General features: G+C 38.1%; 1 protein-coding gene across 1 annotated transcript in view; it reads left to right on the top strand.

Moving 5' to 3' along the window:
* Window positions 1-19,309, top strand: part of LOC132553992 (dual specificity calcium/calmodulin-dependent 3',5'-cyclic nucleotide phosphodiesterase 1A-like) — a 130,336-nt gene that overhangs the window by 72,859 nt on the left and 38,168 nt on the right. The window contains 4 exon segments of the mRNA XM_060218287.1: window positions 7,924-7,989; window positions 12,851-13,034; window positions 15,465-15,578; window positions 18,701-18,724. Coding sequence (XP_060074270.1) covers window positions 7,924-7,989; window positions 12,851-13,034; window positions 15,465-15,578; window positions 18,701-18,724 — 388 coding nt within the window.

Genomic DNA, 19,309 nt, shown 5'->3' with positions numbered 1-19,309 from the left:
CAGCTGCCTGTGTGATACTAAAGGGTCTATGCCTCAGCTGCCTGTGTGATACTAAAGGGTCTATGCCTCAGTAGCCTATGTGAAGCTGATTGACCTCTGATGTAGGGACAAGTGATTAGCCTGTGTGTGGAAAATCCATATATCCTGTCTAACCATATCACTCTTGTCAGATATGGATTTATCTTCAAAAGACTACTCTGATTAACTGGTCTGTCGGACTGACCATGTGTTGATCATTGAGCCCATATCACCTCTGGTCAGTTAGCTCTGTATGGAGAGTTATTGGCCTCATTCTCTTTAATAAACTGTTGATAATGGTATTTTATATATATTGCATAATTAAGTGATTTGTATTGACCAAGCGAATTACTTAAACGTTGGGAGATGGAGATCAATATATCAGCTAGAGTAAGATGTCCTCTCGGTCGTGGTGTCCCGCAATTATTGACTTTCAATTTGTTTCCTTATCTATTTTCTCATTTTATTTTCGACATCATACAAATAAAAAACAGCAATAAGGCTTTTTTATTGTTAACTGTTGAATATAACATTTTTTAGGTCGTCTGACCTGAAGAGACTGGATGACCTTTTAGCCATTTTGTTTCATCTGTTGTCATGTGTTCTATTGTCTGCCATCATCTGTGTGTTAACTTTTCACATTTAAAACTTCTTCACAAGTTACAGTGTTAAGAATGATCTGAAACTTGCCATCCTGATATGATCCTTACCAAGAGCTCTTTTTTGGCGGGCAGGTTCTAGATTCAAGATGGCCACCAAGGCTGCCATCATGAAAGACATATAATTTTTATTTTTTTTTCCGGGTTGATTCAAGATTCAATATGGTTGGGCTGCCATCTATAAAGTATATTAAAAATTCTTCTCAATTTCCACTGATGCCATTGAGCTGAAAATTGGTTAGGATGTTAAGGAAGTTGGCAAAATGCTCTTAATTTTCAGCCTCCTTGAAACTCCTGACAGCCACACTGGCAATTTTTCAAACATGATTTCACAATCATGGTTTTCCTTAACAACAATTTTAAATTTCCTCTAAATATAGTTCTACCTGTGGGATTCAGTTGAAACTTGCTTGAAATTATATTCTGAAATGATCCTAACCATATGTTCCTACATTTCGGGTCTGTTCAAAATTCAATATGGCCTCCAAGGAATTTCTCAAATTCCACTGGTGCCATTGAGCTGAAATTTTGTTGGCATGTAAAGAAACTGAATTGAACAGTGTTGTTGTGTTTGTTACCTTCACTGCTAAAATATCCATTCATTTTGTAATTGATCACACTACCAATGCTGTTAAAGATGTGTTTTATCATACAGACTTTTCGTTCAGATATCTGTTACGGTCCTTGAGTCTCTTGTTCTTTAATATGACAATCAGTCAACGTTTTCAAGAGGGCACAACTTAGATCAATGAAAATCACAATATTATGTCATATGGGTGAGACATGTACATTATAATAATAATTAATTGGAAATCATTTTTTTTTATTATTGTTAATTTAGTTGATTGGTAAATGGCAAGTTGGGTAAAATTATTGTTAAGAAAACCATGAAATTGCTATAGTTTGCAGTAGGTTTCGCATATGTGAAGACCAGCCACTGGGGCCGTGGACATATCGATCCTATCAATAGTACTGAGTTTAACTTTGAGAAATAGATCTAATACCATTTGTATGTATTTGAAGTCGGTGGCTTAAAAGACTACCACTCCCAAATTGGTTTGATGTATTTTACTTATATATATTAAACACTTATAAATATAGGCCAGCTGCTTGGTATATGTCCCGCCTAGCTTTATCCTACAGCCATCACAAACATACCCATATATGTTGGAAAAAATCAATAACGAAAAACACAATAAAAACATTTGATGTAGAAGTGAAATAGAGTACTACCGATGTATCCACGAATAAGACCAGTATACACCAGCATTGGACTGATTTAGAACTCTTTAAATCTGTATAGATTTTAAAAGTCAATGTTATTTTAGATGTCAGTTTAAGAAGGGAGGAATTCTGAAAATGTGAGATCTGGTAGCAGGCAGAGCTTCAAGTGGACAGCTCACTCCATCTTATTTATATGTCTGTACGATCGACTGTGATGTTTTGGGAATAAAATCTGATTTTTTAAGGAAGAAAAATGTATTTACAACTGTATGAATAGCATGATGGATAATGTTTTTTTTTTTTTTTGCCTTATTTGAAAATGTAGGTCATCACATGCTTCCCCATTTGACAGTTCTATTGTCACATCATCCCCATTTGAAAATAATCTCATTTACAAGGAGAGCTATGATATCTCCCAGTGGAGCTGTTTAACCTCCCAGGAGACCTATGTTATCTCCCAGTGGGGCTGTTTAACCTCCCAGGAGAGTGATGTTATCTCCCAGTGGAGCTGTTTAATCTCCCAGGAGAGTGATGTTATCTCCCAGTGGAGCTGTTTAATCTCCCAGGAGAGTGATGTTATCTCCCAGTGGGGCTGTTTAACCTCCCAGGAGACCTATGTTATCTCCTAGTGGGGCTGTTTAACATCCCAGGAGAGCTATGATATCTCCTAGTGGGGCTGTTTAACCTCCCAGGAGAGTGATGTTATCTCCCAGTGGGGCTGTTTAACCTCCCAGGAGAGTGATGTTATCTCCCAGTGGTGCTGTTTAACCTCCCAGGAGAGTGATGTTATCTCCCAGTGGTGCTGTTTAACCTCCCAGGAGAGTGATGTTATCTCCTAGTGGAGCTGTTTAACCTCCCAGTGGGGCTGTTTAACCTCCCAGGAGAGTGATGTTATCTCCCAGTGGGGCTGTTTAATCTCCCAGGAGAGTGATGTTATCTCCCAGTGGGGCTGTTTAATCTCCCAGGAGAGTGATGTTATCTCCCAGTGGAGCTGTTTAATCTCCCAGGAGAGTGATGTTATCTCCCAGTGGGGCTGTTTAACCTCCCAGGAGAGTGATGTTATCTCCTAGTGGGGCTGTTTAACCTCCCAGGAGACCTATGTTATCTCCTAGTGGAGCTGTTTAACCTCCCAGGAGAGCTATGATATCTCCTAGTGGGGCTGTTTAACCTCCCAGGAGAGTGATGTTATCTCCTAGTGGGGCTGTTTAACCTCCCAGGAGAGTGATGTTATCTCCCAGTGGGGCTGTTTAACCTCCCAGGAGAGTGATGTTATCTCCCAGTGGTGCTGTTTAACCTCCCAGGAGAGCTATGATATCTCCTAGTGGTGCTGTTTAACCTCCCAGGAGAGTGATGTTATCTCCTAGTGGGGCTGTTTAACCTCCCAGGAGAGTGATGTTATCTCCTAGTGGAGCTGTTTAACCTCCCAGGAGAGTGATGTTATCTCCTAGTGGAGCTGTTTAACCTCCCAGGAGAGCTATGTTATCTCCTAGTGGGGCTGTTTAACCTCCCAGGAGAGTGATGTTATCTCCTAATGGAGCTGTTTAACCTCCCAGGATAGCTATGTTATCTCCCAGTGGGACTGTTTAACCTCCCAGGAGAGTGATGTTATCTCCCAGTGGGGCTGTTTAACCTCCCAGGAGAGTGATGTTATCTCCCAGTGGAGCTGTTTAACCTCCCAGGAGACCTATGTTATCTCCTAGTGGGGCTGTTTAACCTCCCAGGAGACCTATGTTATCTCCCAGTGGGGCTGTTTAACCTCCCAGGAGAGTGATGTTATCTCCCAGTGGTGCTGTTTAACCTCCCAGGAGAGTGATGTTATCTCCCAGTGGTGCTGTTTAACCTCCCAGGAGAGTGATGTTATCTCCCAGTGGTGCTGTTTAACCTCCCAGGAGAGTGATGTTATCTCCTAGTGGGGCTGTTTAACCTCCCAGGAGAGTGATGTTATCTCCCAGTGGTGCTGTTTAACCTCCCAGGAGAGTGATGTTATCTCCTAGTGGGGCTGTTTAACCTCCCAGGAGAGTGATGTTATCTCCCAGTGGTGCTGTTTAACCTCCCAGGAGAGTGATGTTATCTCCTAGTGGGGCTGTTTAACCTCCCAGGAGAGTGATGTTATCTCCTAGTGGGGCTGTTTAACCTCCCAGGAGAGTGATGTTATCTCCCAGTGGTGCTGTTTAACCTCCCAGGAGAGTGATGTTATCTCCTAGTGGGGCTGTTTAACCTCCCAGGAGAGTGATGTTATCTCCTAGTGGAGCTGTTTAACCTCCCAGGAGAGTGATGTTATCTCCTAGTGGAGCTGTTTAACCTCCCAGGAGACCTATGTTATCTCCCAGTGGAGCTGTTTAACCTCCAAGGAGAGTGACACTATCTCCCAGTGGAGCTGTTTAACCTCCCAGGAGAGTGATGTTATCTCCCAGTGGAGCTGTTTAACCTCCAAGGAGACCTATGTTATCTCCCAGTTGGACTGTTTAACCTCACAAATGATCTATGCTATTTTCCTCCGAACTGTGTAATCACCTAGTTTAGCTTTACAGTCTCCTAGGGGATCATTTATCTCATCTCCAAAGGGATCTGTTTTATCTCCTAGGGGAATTGTGTTTTCTCGCAGGAGGGCCCTGATATCCATCAAGGAAACTGGTTAATTTCTAAGGGGATCTGTGTTATCTCTAAGGGGAGCTGTTTACTTTCTCAGGGGAGCTGTGTTATCTGCCAATGAAGGTGTGATATTTACCAAAGGAGCTCTCACTTATCAAATTCCATAAGAGAGCTATAATCTTCTTGGGGGGAAGGGCTGTGTTTTCTCCTAAATGAGTTGTTTAAACTGCCAGGGAAACTACATAATTTCTCATGGGAGAAATGATTTCTCCAGGGGAGATAACTTATTTTACAGGAGAGCTGTTTAATTTCCTTTGAGAGTTGTGTTTATCTCCCATGGGAGCTGTGTAAACTCCTGTGGGAGCTGTGTTACCTCATAAGTGATCCAGTGAAGACTTGTGATCTCTCCCTTTTTTCTACAGAAGCAGAAGTAGCAAAGTTCTTCCATTGTAAGCAGGGATCATGGAAGTCTATCTCAAATAAAAGCTGTTCTGTTGATCATTCATCAGGGAGCATGGGCTTGAGTGATTGCTTGCTTTTTTTCCAGAGAAATACTTTGCTATAAGACCCCATTTGTATTTAGGTTGCTACAGGGGTATTAACAGAAAACCACGGGCTGTCCACAAGATCAGCTGATGAGAATGCAGACCATCCCATGAAAGTCAAACAACAGATACACAGGCAATTCTACAAGACTAAATTTATTCATATACAAATTGGTGTTGGCACCATTTAAGTACATTTGATGTATGGTGGGTTCTTTACTGATTCCTTCTAAATCTAGCTTTTCGCCTCCATAAGCTTCTTTTAAGCCCCTTTGATCTATTCAATGCATTGATATTCTGCTGTTTTGTGAAAAATTCAGTCCTCTGTTATTGCTAAGCAAATACTTGTATTTTTCTACCACTTTATCAAGTGATTATGAATATCATTATAGAATTATGATTTAACAAGAAAAAAATTTAAATTTTTTTTTATTAGAAATCCTACAATTCTGGTAAGGTTTCTCCTAGACTTAAGTTTTGAAGAATTTTAAAATCCTCTAGGAATATAATGAACAGTTTGGGAGAACCAGAATCACAGTTTTTCAGCGAGGTTGACCAGAGAAGTAACCTACGTGGGGAAAAATAACAATTATTATCAAGGAATAATAAAGGAGAATTTATTTGACTGAACAAGACTGTGTATCTATTGTAACCAGAACTTTGATTGTAGTAATAACAATGCTAATATCTTCTGTCTGGTCTGATGCAATACAATAATCTTGTTTAGGTATGCCAAACCATTACATCATCCGTTGTAAACAGACAACCAGTCTTTTTCGTGATGTATATTGAACCTTTCTCAATAACTTGCACAAAGAAACTCTCTATCAAAATCTAATCCAGGTTTTCTAATAATGTTCCAGCTTTCTAACATCCAAACAGCTTTTGAACCTTTGTAATTTTTTACAGATTACTTGAATTTGTACAGCTTAAAATGGTTTTATTTTGTTTTTGTTTTGTTGTAAAGTCTGGGGCTATAATCTCTCATAGTTTTAATATACAGCTGTACTCTCTCATAGTTTTAGTATACAGCTGTACTCTCTCATAGTTTTAGTATACAGCTGTACTCTCTCATAGTTTTAGTATACAGCTCTCTCATAGTTTTACTCTCTCTCATAGTTTTAGTATACAGCTGTACTCTCTCATAGTTTTAGTATACAGCTGTACTCTCACATAGTTTTAGTATACAACTGTATTCTCTCATAGGGTCAGTATACAGCTGTACTCTCTCATAGTTTCAGTATACAGCTGTACTCTCTCATAGTTTTAATATACAGCTGTACTCTCTCATAGTTTTAGTATACAGCTGTACTCTCTCATAGTTTTAGTATACTGTACTCTCTCATAGTTTTAGAGTTTCTCACATAGTTTTAGTATACAGCTGTACTCTCTCATAGTTTTAGTATACAGCTGTACTCTCTCAATGAGTTTAGTTTACAGCTGTACTCTCTCATAGTTTTAGTATACAGCTGTACTCTCTCATAGTTTCAGTATACAGCTGTACTCTCTCAATGAGTTTAGTTTACAGCTGTACTCTCTCATAGTTTTAGTATACAGCTGTACTCTCTCATAGTTTTAGTATACAGCTGTACTCTCTCATAGTTTTAGTATACAGCTGTACTCTCTCATAGTTTTAGTATACAGCTGTACTCTCTCATAGTTTTAGTATACAGCTGTACTCTCTCATAGTTTTAGTATACAGCTGTACTCTCTCATAGTTTTAGTATACAGCTGTACTCTCTCATAGTTTTAGTATACAGCTGTACTCTCACATAGTTTTAGTATACAGCTGTACTCTCTCATAGTTTTAGTTTACAGCTGTACTCTCTCATAGTTTCAGTATACAGCTGTACTCTCTCAATGAGTTTAGTTTACAGCTGTACTCTCTCATAGTATACAGCTGTACTCTCTCATAGTTTTAGTATACAGCTGTACTCTCTCATAGGTTCAGTATACAGCTGTACTCTCTCATAGTTTTAGTATACAGCTGTGCTCTCTCATAGTTTTAGTATACAGCTACCGTCACAGTGGTTCTAGAATGTATCTCTACTGTCTCTGCTATTCTAGACTACAGTCGTACGTTTTCAGTGGTTTTAGGAATAGACTTTTCTGTTTTTATTTTTTGTCATTTGTCAAACACATGGTGTATTTCCTGTTGTTTAGAAATAGACATGGGAACTGGACCTCTCGTGTGATTTGATACAGTTCCAATATGTTGGTTACACAGTTGACATTGGTATCCAAATTAATACAAAGCTGCAACAGATAGTGGGGAGAAAATCTAAATCAATGATACAACCCTCCGTAAATATCCTACTGGGGCTCTGTGATAAGTACCATGGCTATTTATCAAATTGTGTATGGTAATATAGTCCACGGTATTGATTGATGGAAATTTATACAGCACAAAATCCATTTCAATTGGATTAGAACACTTTAAGATCATCTTAGGCTAGAATCGAGGTATTATATCTACAGAAGATTTTATCCAATTAGGGCAGTACTGACTGCGGTATAGCCTCCAGCTATATCTAATCAGTATGGTGTGTACAATTTTGGAAGTACGACACTCTGACAAATGAGAAGTTATCTATGAGAGCCTTTGTGAAATTGTTTCTGTCTAGCTCTTTTCTAAAAACGAAGTATGTCATTAAAATGATTTTTGAGTTGGTGTTGGTGGCTGTGTGTAGCATAGTAATGCATATACAAGTTCTGCTTTTAGCCTGCAACCTACTCCAAATTAAGGAAGCACGGCAAACATTACAATTTGTGATTTATCAGCGGATGTATGTTTTCCACATGAGAAATTTGATGATAATTTGATAAGTATTAATTACACGTATGCAGATGATGTTTGTTAATACTACTGTTGACTTGTGTTACAGTGGCAAATCCACCTGATCGGGCAAAAGATGACGCCAGCGTCGGATCTAAAAATGGTCAGCTGTCACGTGAGTATCTCATCTAAAACACCGGTGTAGCATGGTATTGTGGAGCATGGGGAAATGAACCGGGGTCAAAATACCATAATGGTGAACATGGCCAGGATTGTTCAAACCAATCCATCCTGATATCTATAGCTGTCTAGGTACTCAAATCTTTCTAGTGATAGTCTGACCTGGTACAAAATTTTTTATGCTGATAATCTGTCAGAGTCACTCAGTTTTCAAGACTGATAGCCTGTCATGATACTCAATATTCAACACTGATAGTTTGTCCTTGTACTTAATCTTCCTTACAAATAGTTTGTCCTGGTACTCAATCTTTCTTACAGATAGTTTGTCCTGGTACTCAATCTCCCTTACTGACAGTTTGTCCTGGTACTCAGTCTTCCTTACTGATAGTTTGTCCTGGTACTCAGTCTTCCTTACTGATAGTTTGTCCTGGTACTCAATCTTCCTTACAGATAGTTTGTCCTGGTACTCAATCTCCCTTACTGACAGTTTGTCCTGGTACTCAAACTTCCTTGCTGATAGTTTGTCCTTGTACTCAGTCTTCCTTACAGATAGTTTGTCCTGGTACTCAATCTCCCTTACTGACAGTTTGTCCTGGTACTCAATCTCCCTTACTGATAGTTTGTCCTCTCAATCTTCCTCACTGATAGTTTGTCCTGGTACTCAATCTCCCTTACCAATAGTTTGTCCTGGTACTCAATCTTCCTTACTGATAGTTTGTCTTGGTACTCAATCTTCCAGACTGACAGCCCCCTGGTACTCCTCACTGCTTGAGGTGAAGGGGATTTAATTTTATATATGGTGGGTCTCAGCCCCTTGAGGTAGGAGGGGCATATGGCCCAACAGGAAAAACAGAGAAAATTCATTTAAATCGTTTTTCTTTTGAAGAAATTCATAGATTCTGTCCCAATTTGGTCTGAAGTATCTATGGGTGAAGAGAAATCAGTTTTAGATAAATGATGAATCAAGGCTCCTTGGGGCTAGAGGGGCAGGGCCCCCAGAGGAGCATGAAAGCAAATTCTTTTAAATTCTTCCTCTTCTGTAGGGATGTCAGGATTCTGTCCCAATTCAGTCAGAAGCACTTTTGGGTGAAGGAAATTTTTTTTTAATCAACAGTTGGTCTTTGCTAACTGAATTTGGTCTGAATAATTATCCTTGGATGAAGGGAACTCAGTATTGTATAAACATCGTCATTGAATCCCACACACTACCTCACCCTACCCCCTTGTGGCAGTGCGGGGACAGGTCTAATTGAGAGCGAGATAACAATCTATAAACTACTGTATCTTTAGTTAAGTAGATATTGTGTAAAAGCAATTAGATAATGTACAAGATTAATTACAGTGAACGTATCCAGGTGAGTGATACAGGCCCTATGAGCTTTTGTATTAGTGTCCTATTCTCCAGATATTGAAACCCAAAGCTGTCTATATCTGTTAAAGTGAACTCTTTTAAACGCATATAATTTTATGATATCTGTGGTTGATGAATTGAACTGTTGACAGATTGGAAGAATGAGTTAGCAAACAGTAATACCTACTGCTTAAGAAGTAAATCGATCGAGCAAAACAAGAGCGTTTGGCCTCCGGTGGCATCATGTGTCCACTCCCTGTCATCGTTATCGTTAGATCACTGTTGAATTAACACCTTATCACAAAACACCTGCTCCTTCCAGACTGCATGGTCACATGGAGATGCGGTGTCAGTGCTGAATGCTGATTAGTGCTGATCTAATTACCTATATCCTCAGTCCTGTTTCTTTGAAAGTTAGAGCAGGCTATTGTTAGGTATCAATGGTTTCCTTTGGATGTACAAAAAAAATCATTCAGACGAGAAATTTCCGAGCTGTGTTAAAAAGAAATATGAGCAGCAACTGTTCAGTTTATGTCAGAAAGTCCCTTTAAAAATGTTATTTATTTCACAACAATTTTGAAACAAGTTATTTCAGCTTATACAAATCACTCTTGTTGGCCTTGATGTAGGCACTCCAAGGGTCTTATTGTGGGAGGAAACTAGAGCTCCCAGGGGGGGAAACTCAGGCATGTGACTTCCCTACCATTTCATGTCAGTAGAAGGAAGTGAACCTCACCATTGGCTAGCTAAGAAAAACATAAATATGTTACCATTGTGCGACCAGACCACCCAAAAGTGTTCAATTTACAAGAATAAAGGAGAAGGTTTGTCTCTGGAGAGTCCCACGATGTTATTTCATGAGAGTCCCACAAAATTCTGAGGTGACCTTTTGCAATCACCTTCTGTCTGGAGTCATGCATCATAAATGGCAAAAATTGTAAATTATGTGGTCCCCAATTCCCGGGGGCCTGAGAGCCAGGCCAGAAAAGGTCAAATTGATTGAAACTGCAAAATGCTTCTTCATACCCAGGTATGGTAGAATCAAATACTCTTCATGGATGGAAAGGCCTTTAGAAGCTTTACAAAAAGTGTGAATTTCATGACCCAAGAACATCACTTTTTTTCCTGGGGAGGGAGTAAAATTTACTATAGTTATATAGAAAAATTACATTTTTGAGTATGATTTCTTTATATCTGTTAGAAATAGTTCAAACATTCGTTAGTATTTTTTAAGTATAAATGGCAGTTTGATGAGACACACATATTGACCTTGGCTGACCCCAGGAGTTGTGGGTTGTAGTGAGATTGACATATATTGACCTTGGCTGACCCCAGGGGTTGTGGGTTGTAGTGAGATTGTTAGATGTATTTTATAAGCTTAGTCAGATTGATAGCATGGTGCTACTGTGTAGACAGACAGAAGATCTATTCTTTTTCTTCCAGTCGTTCCTTGCTACTGTGAAGACAGACACAAAATATCTAGCGTTTTTCTCCCATTCATTCATTGCTACTGTGTATACAGACACAAAATATCTAGCATCTTTGTTTTTGGTCATTCCTTGCTGCTGTGTAGACAGACACAAAATATCTAGCATCTTTGTTTTTGGTCATTCCTTGCTGCTGTGTAGACAGACACAAAATGTCTAGCATTTTTGTTTTTTGGTCATTCCTTGCTAGAGAAAGACACAAAATATCTAGCATTTTTTTCCCAGTCATTCTTTGCCACTATGTAGACAGACACAAAATATCTAGCATTTTTCTCCCAGTCGTTCTTTGCTGCTGTATAGACAGACACAAAATATCTAGCATTTTTGTTTTTTTTGGTCGTTCCTCGCTGGGCAAAATGACAGACAGGTACAGAAGAAAACTTAAATATAAATAAACATTTTCTAATTTTAACAGTGAAGGGTTTCATTGTTTCCGATACAGCCATTAACAATACCAAACTGTATCCAAGACACTTTTAGTTATCTCAGATTTGATTTATTTCCGATTAGACATTCTGAAGAAAGTCTGACCACTTCTATAGTGTGGTACAGTATCTCCACATTTCTTCTCTTCTCAATCATTAATATAACCAACAAACTGGCAGAGCTCACTGCTGGTGTCCAGGTCCACTCCAGTCATCACAGGAAAAAGAGAAATCTAATTTGTATCCAACAATTCCTATACCATTAAGGATCCTTACATTGTAAGTGTTTCCACAGATGAAGTAGATCCCCATTCTCTACAAGATAGTGCTAACCCATCCCAGGGATTTTTCAACAACGACGAAAATAGAGACGGAATTTCCATGCATGAATAATTCTGGAAAGATAATCAGAGGAGAATAGGCTTGAGAGTTTAGGAAAATGGTCTTAAGATAGATAGAGTAAATATGACATTGTAGGAAAATGGTCTTAAGATAGATAGAGGAAATATGACATTGTAGGAAAATGGTCTTAATATAAATATAGGAAATATGACATTGTAGGAAAATGGTCTTAAGATAGATAGAGGAAATATGACATTGTAGGAAAATGGTCTTAAGATAGATAGAGGAAATATGACATTGTAGGAAAATGGTCTTAAGATAGATAGAGGAAATATGACATTGTAGGAAAATGGTCTTAATATAAATATAGGAAATATGACATTGTAGGAAAATGGTCTTAAGATAGATAGAGGAAATATGACATTGTAGGAAAATGGTCTTAAGATAGATAGACTAAATATGACATTGTAGGAAAATGGTCTTAAGATAGATAGAGGAAATATGACATTGTAGGAAAATGGTCTTAAGATAGATAGAGTAAATATGACATTGTAGGAAAATGGTCTTAAGATAGATAGGGTAAATATGACATTGTAGGAAAATGGTCTTAAGATAGATAGAGGAAATATGACATTGTAGGAAAATGGTCTTAAGATAGATAGAGGAAATATGACATTGTAGGAAAATGGTCTTAAGATAGATAAAGGAAATATGACATTGTAGGAAAATGGTCTTAAGATAGCTAGAGGAAATATGACATTGTAGGAAAATGGTCTTAAGATAGATAGAGGAAATATGACATTGTAGGAAAATGGTCTTAATATATAGGCATGACATTGTAGGGAAAATGGTCTTAATACCAAGATATAGGCATGACATCGAAGGAAAATGGTCTTAATACCAAGATATAGGCATGACATTGAAGGAAAATGGTCTTAATACCAAGATATAGGCATGACATTGAAGGAAAATGGTCTTAATACCAAGATATAGGCATGACATTGTAGGAAAATGGTCTTAGTTCTAAGATGTAGGCATGGTATTGAAGGGAAATGGTCTTAGTACCAAGATGTAGGCATAACAATGTAGAAAAAGGGTCTTAATACAATGGTGTAATAGTGTATATGTAATTAATGATAAAGTCACATTTATCAACTGCATGATCCTAAATTTAGTTTGTACATGTAGATCACCCCTGAATACTCTATAACTATTGGTAAATGATATTTTTGCTTTATTTCTGTATACAAGGAACTGGATCTCTAACAGTGCTGAGAAGAACTAACTCCAAAACCAAGGTGGGAGGTTCTACCAGTAGCAGTCGAACTTCCAGTGTTGTCAGTGCTGAGAGTGATTCTTACGCAAGTGTGGACCTTGGGACTGACAAATTACCAGCAATAGATACCCCAGATGCTTCACATGTTTGCTCAATACGGTAATAGTTCCTATTCAGCCGTGTGGTATTGAGTGACATCTGTCTATAATGTTCTGTTCGATGTTAGGCATCATTTGTAATCAACGAATGAAATCGACATTAAACCAGTGAAACGAAAATAATTTTGTATCCCTCTGTTGTTTACTGCTGTAAAGTGTCAAATAATTGTAAAGCTGGCTAATATAATACATCTGAACCTTCGTTGGAAAATGTAGTCTAAAATGTTTTGTTCTTTTGTTTATTTTTATGACGTGTGTCCCAAGAGTCAGAATGCCTTATCATGTTAGTTGTCTCACTATGCACCATTACCCACAAATAAACTTTTCACATTTTAATTTTCTCAAGTTTAGCAAGTAAGATTAGCTCACTACTTGGCGTAAAACAGTTTAACGTAGTACAATTATAAATTATTTAATGTGAACGTGTAATGTAGTTTTGTTCCTGTCATCCCTGACTTTCAACTGTTGTTAAAATAGGTTTCTTACTCTCTCTTAATCAGGGCCCGTATTCATGAAACCGTTCTCACGCTCAAGCATGAATTTTGAGCGCAAGCCTTATATCTTGTTTAAGTTAAAAATAAAAAAAACAAGACTGATTTTGCCAAAGAATTAAAAAAAAATTTGAAAGGACTTCAAGTCAAAGTTATATTCAATGTTTATATTTAATTATAAAAAATGTCTGCTTGAGCACAAAATCTATGGTTGAGCATGAGAATGGTTTAATGAATATGGGCCCTGGACTGTTGTTAAAACTGGCTCTCTGCTATTCCTAACTAAGAACTGTTGATCAAATAGGCTTCCTGCTGCTCCTAACACAGGATTTTCTGTATAATAGGCTTCCCGCTATCCCTAACTCTGAACTGTTCTTAAAATCAGCTTCCTATCCCTAACTCTGGGCGGTTTTTATAATCAGCTTCCTGCTATCCCCTAGAGGAGTATTTAGTGTAGAAACAAAACAGGGTCAAGTTTTTTGTTTCTAGAGAGATCACTGTTAGGTCCATGGACATATTGTCATTCATGTGTTCCCTGTTCCCAGGTATATCACTGTTAGGTCCATGGACATGTTGTCATTCATGTGTTCTGTGTTTCTGACAGATCACTGTTAGGTCCATGGACATATTGTCATTCATGTGTTCTGTGTTTCCAGACAGATCAATAAAAAAACTCCATATTGTCATTCATGTGTTCCCTGTTCCCAGATAGATCACTGTTAGGTCCATGGACTTATTGTCATTCATGTGTTCTGTGTTTCTGACAGATCACTGTTAGGTCTATGGACATGTTGTCATTCATGTGTTCTGTGTTTCTGACAGATCACTGTTAGGTCTATGGACATATTGTCATTCATGTGTTCTGTGTTTCTGACAGATCACTGTTAGGTCCATGGACATATTGTCATTCATGTGTTCTGTGTTTCCAGACAGATCAATAAAAAAACTCCATATTGTCATTCATGTGTTCCCTGTTCCCAGATAGATCACTGTTAGGTCCATGGACTTATTGTCATTCATGTGTTCTGTGTTTCTGACAGATCACTGTTAGGTCTATGGACATGTTGTCATTCATGTGTTCTGTGTTTCTGACAGATCACTGTTAGGTCTATGGACATATTGTCATTCATGTGTTCTGTGTTTCTGACAGATCACTGTTAGGTCTATGGACATATCGTCATTCATGTGTTCTGTGTTTCTGATAGATCACTGTTAGGTCTATGGACATATCGTCATTCATGTGTTCTGTGTTTCTGACAGATCACTGTTAGGTCTCTGGACATATCGTCATTCATGTGTTCTGTGTTTCTGACAGATCACTGTTAGGTCTATGGACATATCGTCATTCATGTGTTCTGTGTTTCTGACAGATCACTGTTAGGTCTATGGACATATCGTCATTCATGTGTTCTGTGTTTCTGACAGATCACTGTTAGGTCTATGGACATATCGTCATTCATGTGTTCTGTGTTTCTGACAGATCACTGTTAGGTCCATGGACATATTGTCATTCATGTGTTCCCTGTTTCTGACAGATCACTGTTAGGTCTATGGACATATTGTCATTCATGTGTTCTGTGTTTCTGACAGATCACTGTTAGGTCTATGGACATATCGTCATTCATGTGTTCTGTGTTTCTGACAGATCACTGTTAGGTCTATGGACATATCGTCATTCATGTGTTCTGTGTTTCTGACAGATCACTGTTAGGTCCATGGACATATTGTCATTCATGTGTTCACTGTTTCTGACAGATCACTGTTAGGTCTATGGACATATTGTCATTCATGTGTTCTGTGTTTCTGACAGATCACTGTTAGGTCTATGGACATATTGTCATTCATGTGTTCTGTGTTTCTGACAGATCACTGTTAGGTCCTTGGACATATCGTCATTCATGTGTTCTGTGTTTCTGACAGATGCTGTTTTGTATTCTCAGATTAAGACATATACTGAGAAGGTTACAGAAGGAAGACATATCGCGGGAGGACTTACAGAGGAATTTGGAATATGCAGCATCCGTTTTAGAAACAGTTTACATAGATGAAACAAGGTAAAAATATTATAAAACCCTTACAATCCATATGACACTGCCAGTCACTCTGTTTAGTCATGTTTTCTTCATATTGGTTCAAATCATTGATTTCACCTATGTTCGGTGTTGAGTACGGGTTCACCCACATGAAATTTTCAGGACAGCTGTTGGTTTGAAAGGTAAACATTTAGTTCAAATAAATTCTTTTTTCACTTCATAAGTCATAAGGGTCGCCAACACCTAATGAAGAAATGATGACGTGTTTTGAGGCTCTGTAAGTTACTGATAATGAATGTCAGTTTGAGTTCAATACCTTGCAGTAATTGTTTCTTGTAAGTAGATTGGGTTCACTGATATCTACTTACTGGTATAAAACATGTACTTTCTTAGTTCACCTGGCCAAAATGTTATAGGTCATCCATTGTCCATCCGTCAACTTTTTTCTCCTAATCACTACTTATCATGAACAACTGAGCTGATTTTGAACAAATTTGGTCAGAAATATCCTTTGGGGAAGGAACCATGTATAAATGGTGTATCTCAGTCCTCAGGGGCTAATGGGCTTGGCCAAAAAGGGCAATTTTGAAAGTCCTACTCCTGCTATAGGAATGATTGGATTTGGGGGAATCAATTTAGTATAAATGGTGGATCTATGCTCCCAGAGAAGGTAGGTGGAGCCCCATAGGGGAAATAAAGCAAATTTTCAAAATCCTGAAGAAATTAATGGATTTTGTCCAAATTTGGTCTGAAGCATTCTTGGGTGAAGAGGAATCCGTTTTCTATAAATAATGGGTCTCTTTTCTCCGGGGTGGGAGGGGCAAAGCCACATAGGGGAAATAGAGCAAATTCTATAAAACCCTACCCCTCCTGTAAGAATGAGTGGATTTTGCCCAAATTTGACCTTAATTATCAATCAGTGAGTGAAGAGAAATTGATTTTGTATAAATGTTGGATCTCTGTCCCTTGTGGTGGGAGGGGTGGGGCCCAGAAGGGGTGGGGCCCAAGGGAGGGGTGGGGCCCAGGGAGGGGGCCCATGGGAGGATGGGGCCCAAGGAGGGGGGCCATGGGAGGGGTGGGGCCCAGGGAGGGGGCCCATGGGAGGGATGAGGGGAGGACTAGGGCCAGTAAGGGGAAATAAAGGAAATTAAGTCTAAAAATTCCTACTTCTTCTGTACAAATGATATCATTTTGCTAAAATTTTGTCTGACTTAGCATCCTAGAGTGCAGGGACTCAATTTTGTATTAATTTGTAGTCACAAACACAGCTTTATATAAGATTTTCTAGTCACAAACACACAACACTGTATCACATCTTAGTCACACACACACATAACACTGTATCCTATCTTATTCACACACACACAACACTGTATCACATCTTAGTCACACACACACACAACACTGTATCATATCTTAGTCACACACAACACTTATCATATCTTAGTCACACACACAACACTGTATTATATCTTAGTCACATACACAACACTGTATCATATCTTAGTCACACACACAACACTGTATCATATCTTAGTCACACACACAACACTGTATCATATCTTAGTCACACACACAACACTGTATCAAATCTTAGTCAAACACACAACACTGTATCACATCTTAGTCACACACACACACAACACTGTAACACATCTTAGTCACACACACACACAACACTGTATCATATCTTAGTCTCACACACACACAACACTGTATCAAATCTTAGTCACACACACAACACTGTATCATATCTTAGTCACACACACAACACTGTATCATATCTTAGTCACACACACAACACTGTATCATATCTTAGTCACACACACAGCACTGTATCATATCTTAGTCACACACACAACACTGTATCATATCTTAGTTACACACACAACACTGTATCTTATCTTAGTCACACACACAACACTGTATCATATCTTAGTCACACACAACACTGTATCATATCTTAGTCACACACACAACACTGTATCATATCTTAGTCACACACACAACACTGTATCATATCTTAGTCTCACACACAACACTGTATCATATCTTAGTCACACACATAACACTGTATCATATCTTAGTTACACACAACACTGTATCATATCTTAGTCACACACAACACTGTATCATATCTTAGTCACACACACAACACTGTATCATATCTTAGTCACACACACAACACTGTATCATATCTTAGTCACACACACAACACTGTATCAAATCTTAGTCACACACACACACAACACTGTATCATATCTTTGTCACACACACAACACTGTATCACATCTTAGTCACACACACACAACACTATCATATCTTATTCACACACACAACACTGTATCATATCTTAGTCACACACACAACACTGTATCATATCTTTGTCACACACACAACACTGTATCATATCTTAGTCACACACACAACACTGTATCATATCTTAGTCACACACACACACACAACACTGTATCATATCTTGGTCACACACACAACACTGTATCATATCTTAGTCACACACACACACACACAACACTGTATCATATCTGTGTCACACACACAACACTGTATCATATCTTAGTCACACACACACACACACACACACACACACACACACACACACACACACACACACACACACACACACACACACACACACACACACACACACACACACACACACACACACACACACACACACACACACACCCACACACACACACACACAACACTGTATCATATCTTAGTCACACAGACAACACTGTATCATATCTTAGTCACACACACAACACTGTATCATATCTTAGTCACACACACAACACTGTATCACATCTAAGTCACACACACAACACTATATCACATCTTAGTCACACAAACACAACACTGTATCATATCTTAGTCACACACACAACACTGTATCAAATCTTAGTCACACACACACACACACAATACTGTATCATATCTTAGTCACACACACAACACTGTATCACATCTAAGTCACACACACAACACTATATCACATCTTAGTCACACAAACACAACACTGTATCACATCTTAGTCACACACACACAACACTGTATCACATGCCATAGTCACATACACCATTGTTGTTATATATATTGTCACTGTCATGTTGTTGCAGACCTAAACAGGAGTCTCAGGAAGTGTAAGTAAGATACAGGAAGCTTGATTCATTTTCGCACATTTCCATCCTTAGATTAATTTGATTGTGAATGCAGAAGTGTACATTATAATATGTTTGTTGTGTTAATTGATATGAAATGTATGCAATATAACATACATATTATCATCTGTGTGTTGGTTTTTATTAGCATTATTATTTTAAATATTTTTTTTTATTTGATTGTGTTTAAATATATGATGTATGAATTGTGATAATGTAAGCTAAGTTTATATAGACAGATTTGAAAAAAAGTATAATTATTAAAACAAATATATATAAATTAAAAGACTGGAAAACACGATGAGCTGTAAAACATATGTACATTATATAAAACATCTGAAGAAGAAATGAAAGCGCTAATGTTTTACAGCTCATCGTGTTTTCCAGTCTTTTAATTTTTTTATATTTTTGCTGGGCACAGAGAATTCATCACATTTTCACTATATATATATATATATACATATACGTGTATAGATATGCAATATTTACATATACCCCAGACTTAATAAAATTTGAAAGATGATTAACAACGCATGACAGTTAACTTAAGATAAAGGGTACCATCAG

The sequence above is a fragment of the Ylistrum balloti genome, unplaced genomic scaffold (assembly GCF_031769215.1).
Source record: "Ylistrum balloti isolate Yb309-2 unplaced genomic scaffold, AGI_CSIRO_Ybal_v1 Utg370370, whole genome shotgun sequence".
Classification (NCBI taxonomy): Eukaryota; Metazoa; Mollusca; class Bivalvia; order Pectinida; family Pectinidae; genus Ylistrum; species Ylistrum balloti.
The sequence above is the reverse complement of the archived record's forward strand: the minus strand, read 5'-3'. Positions and strand labels throughout refer to the sequence as shown.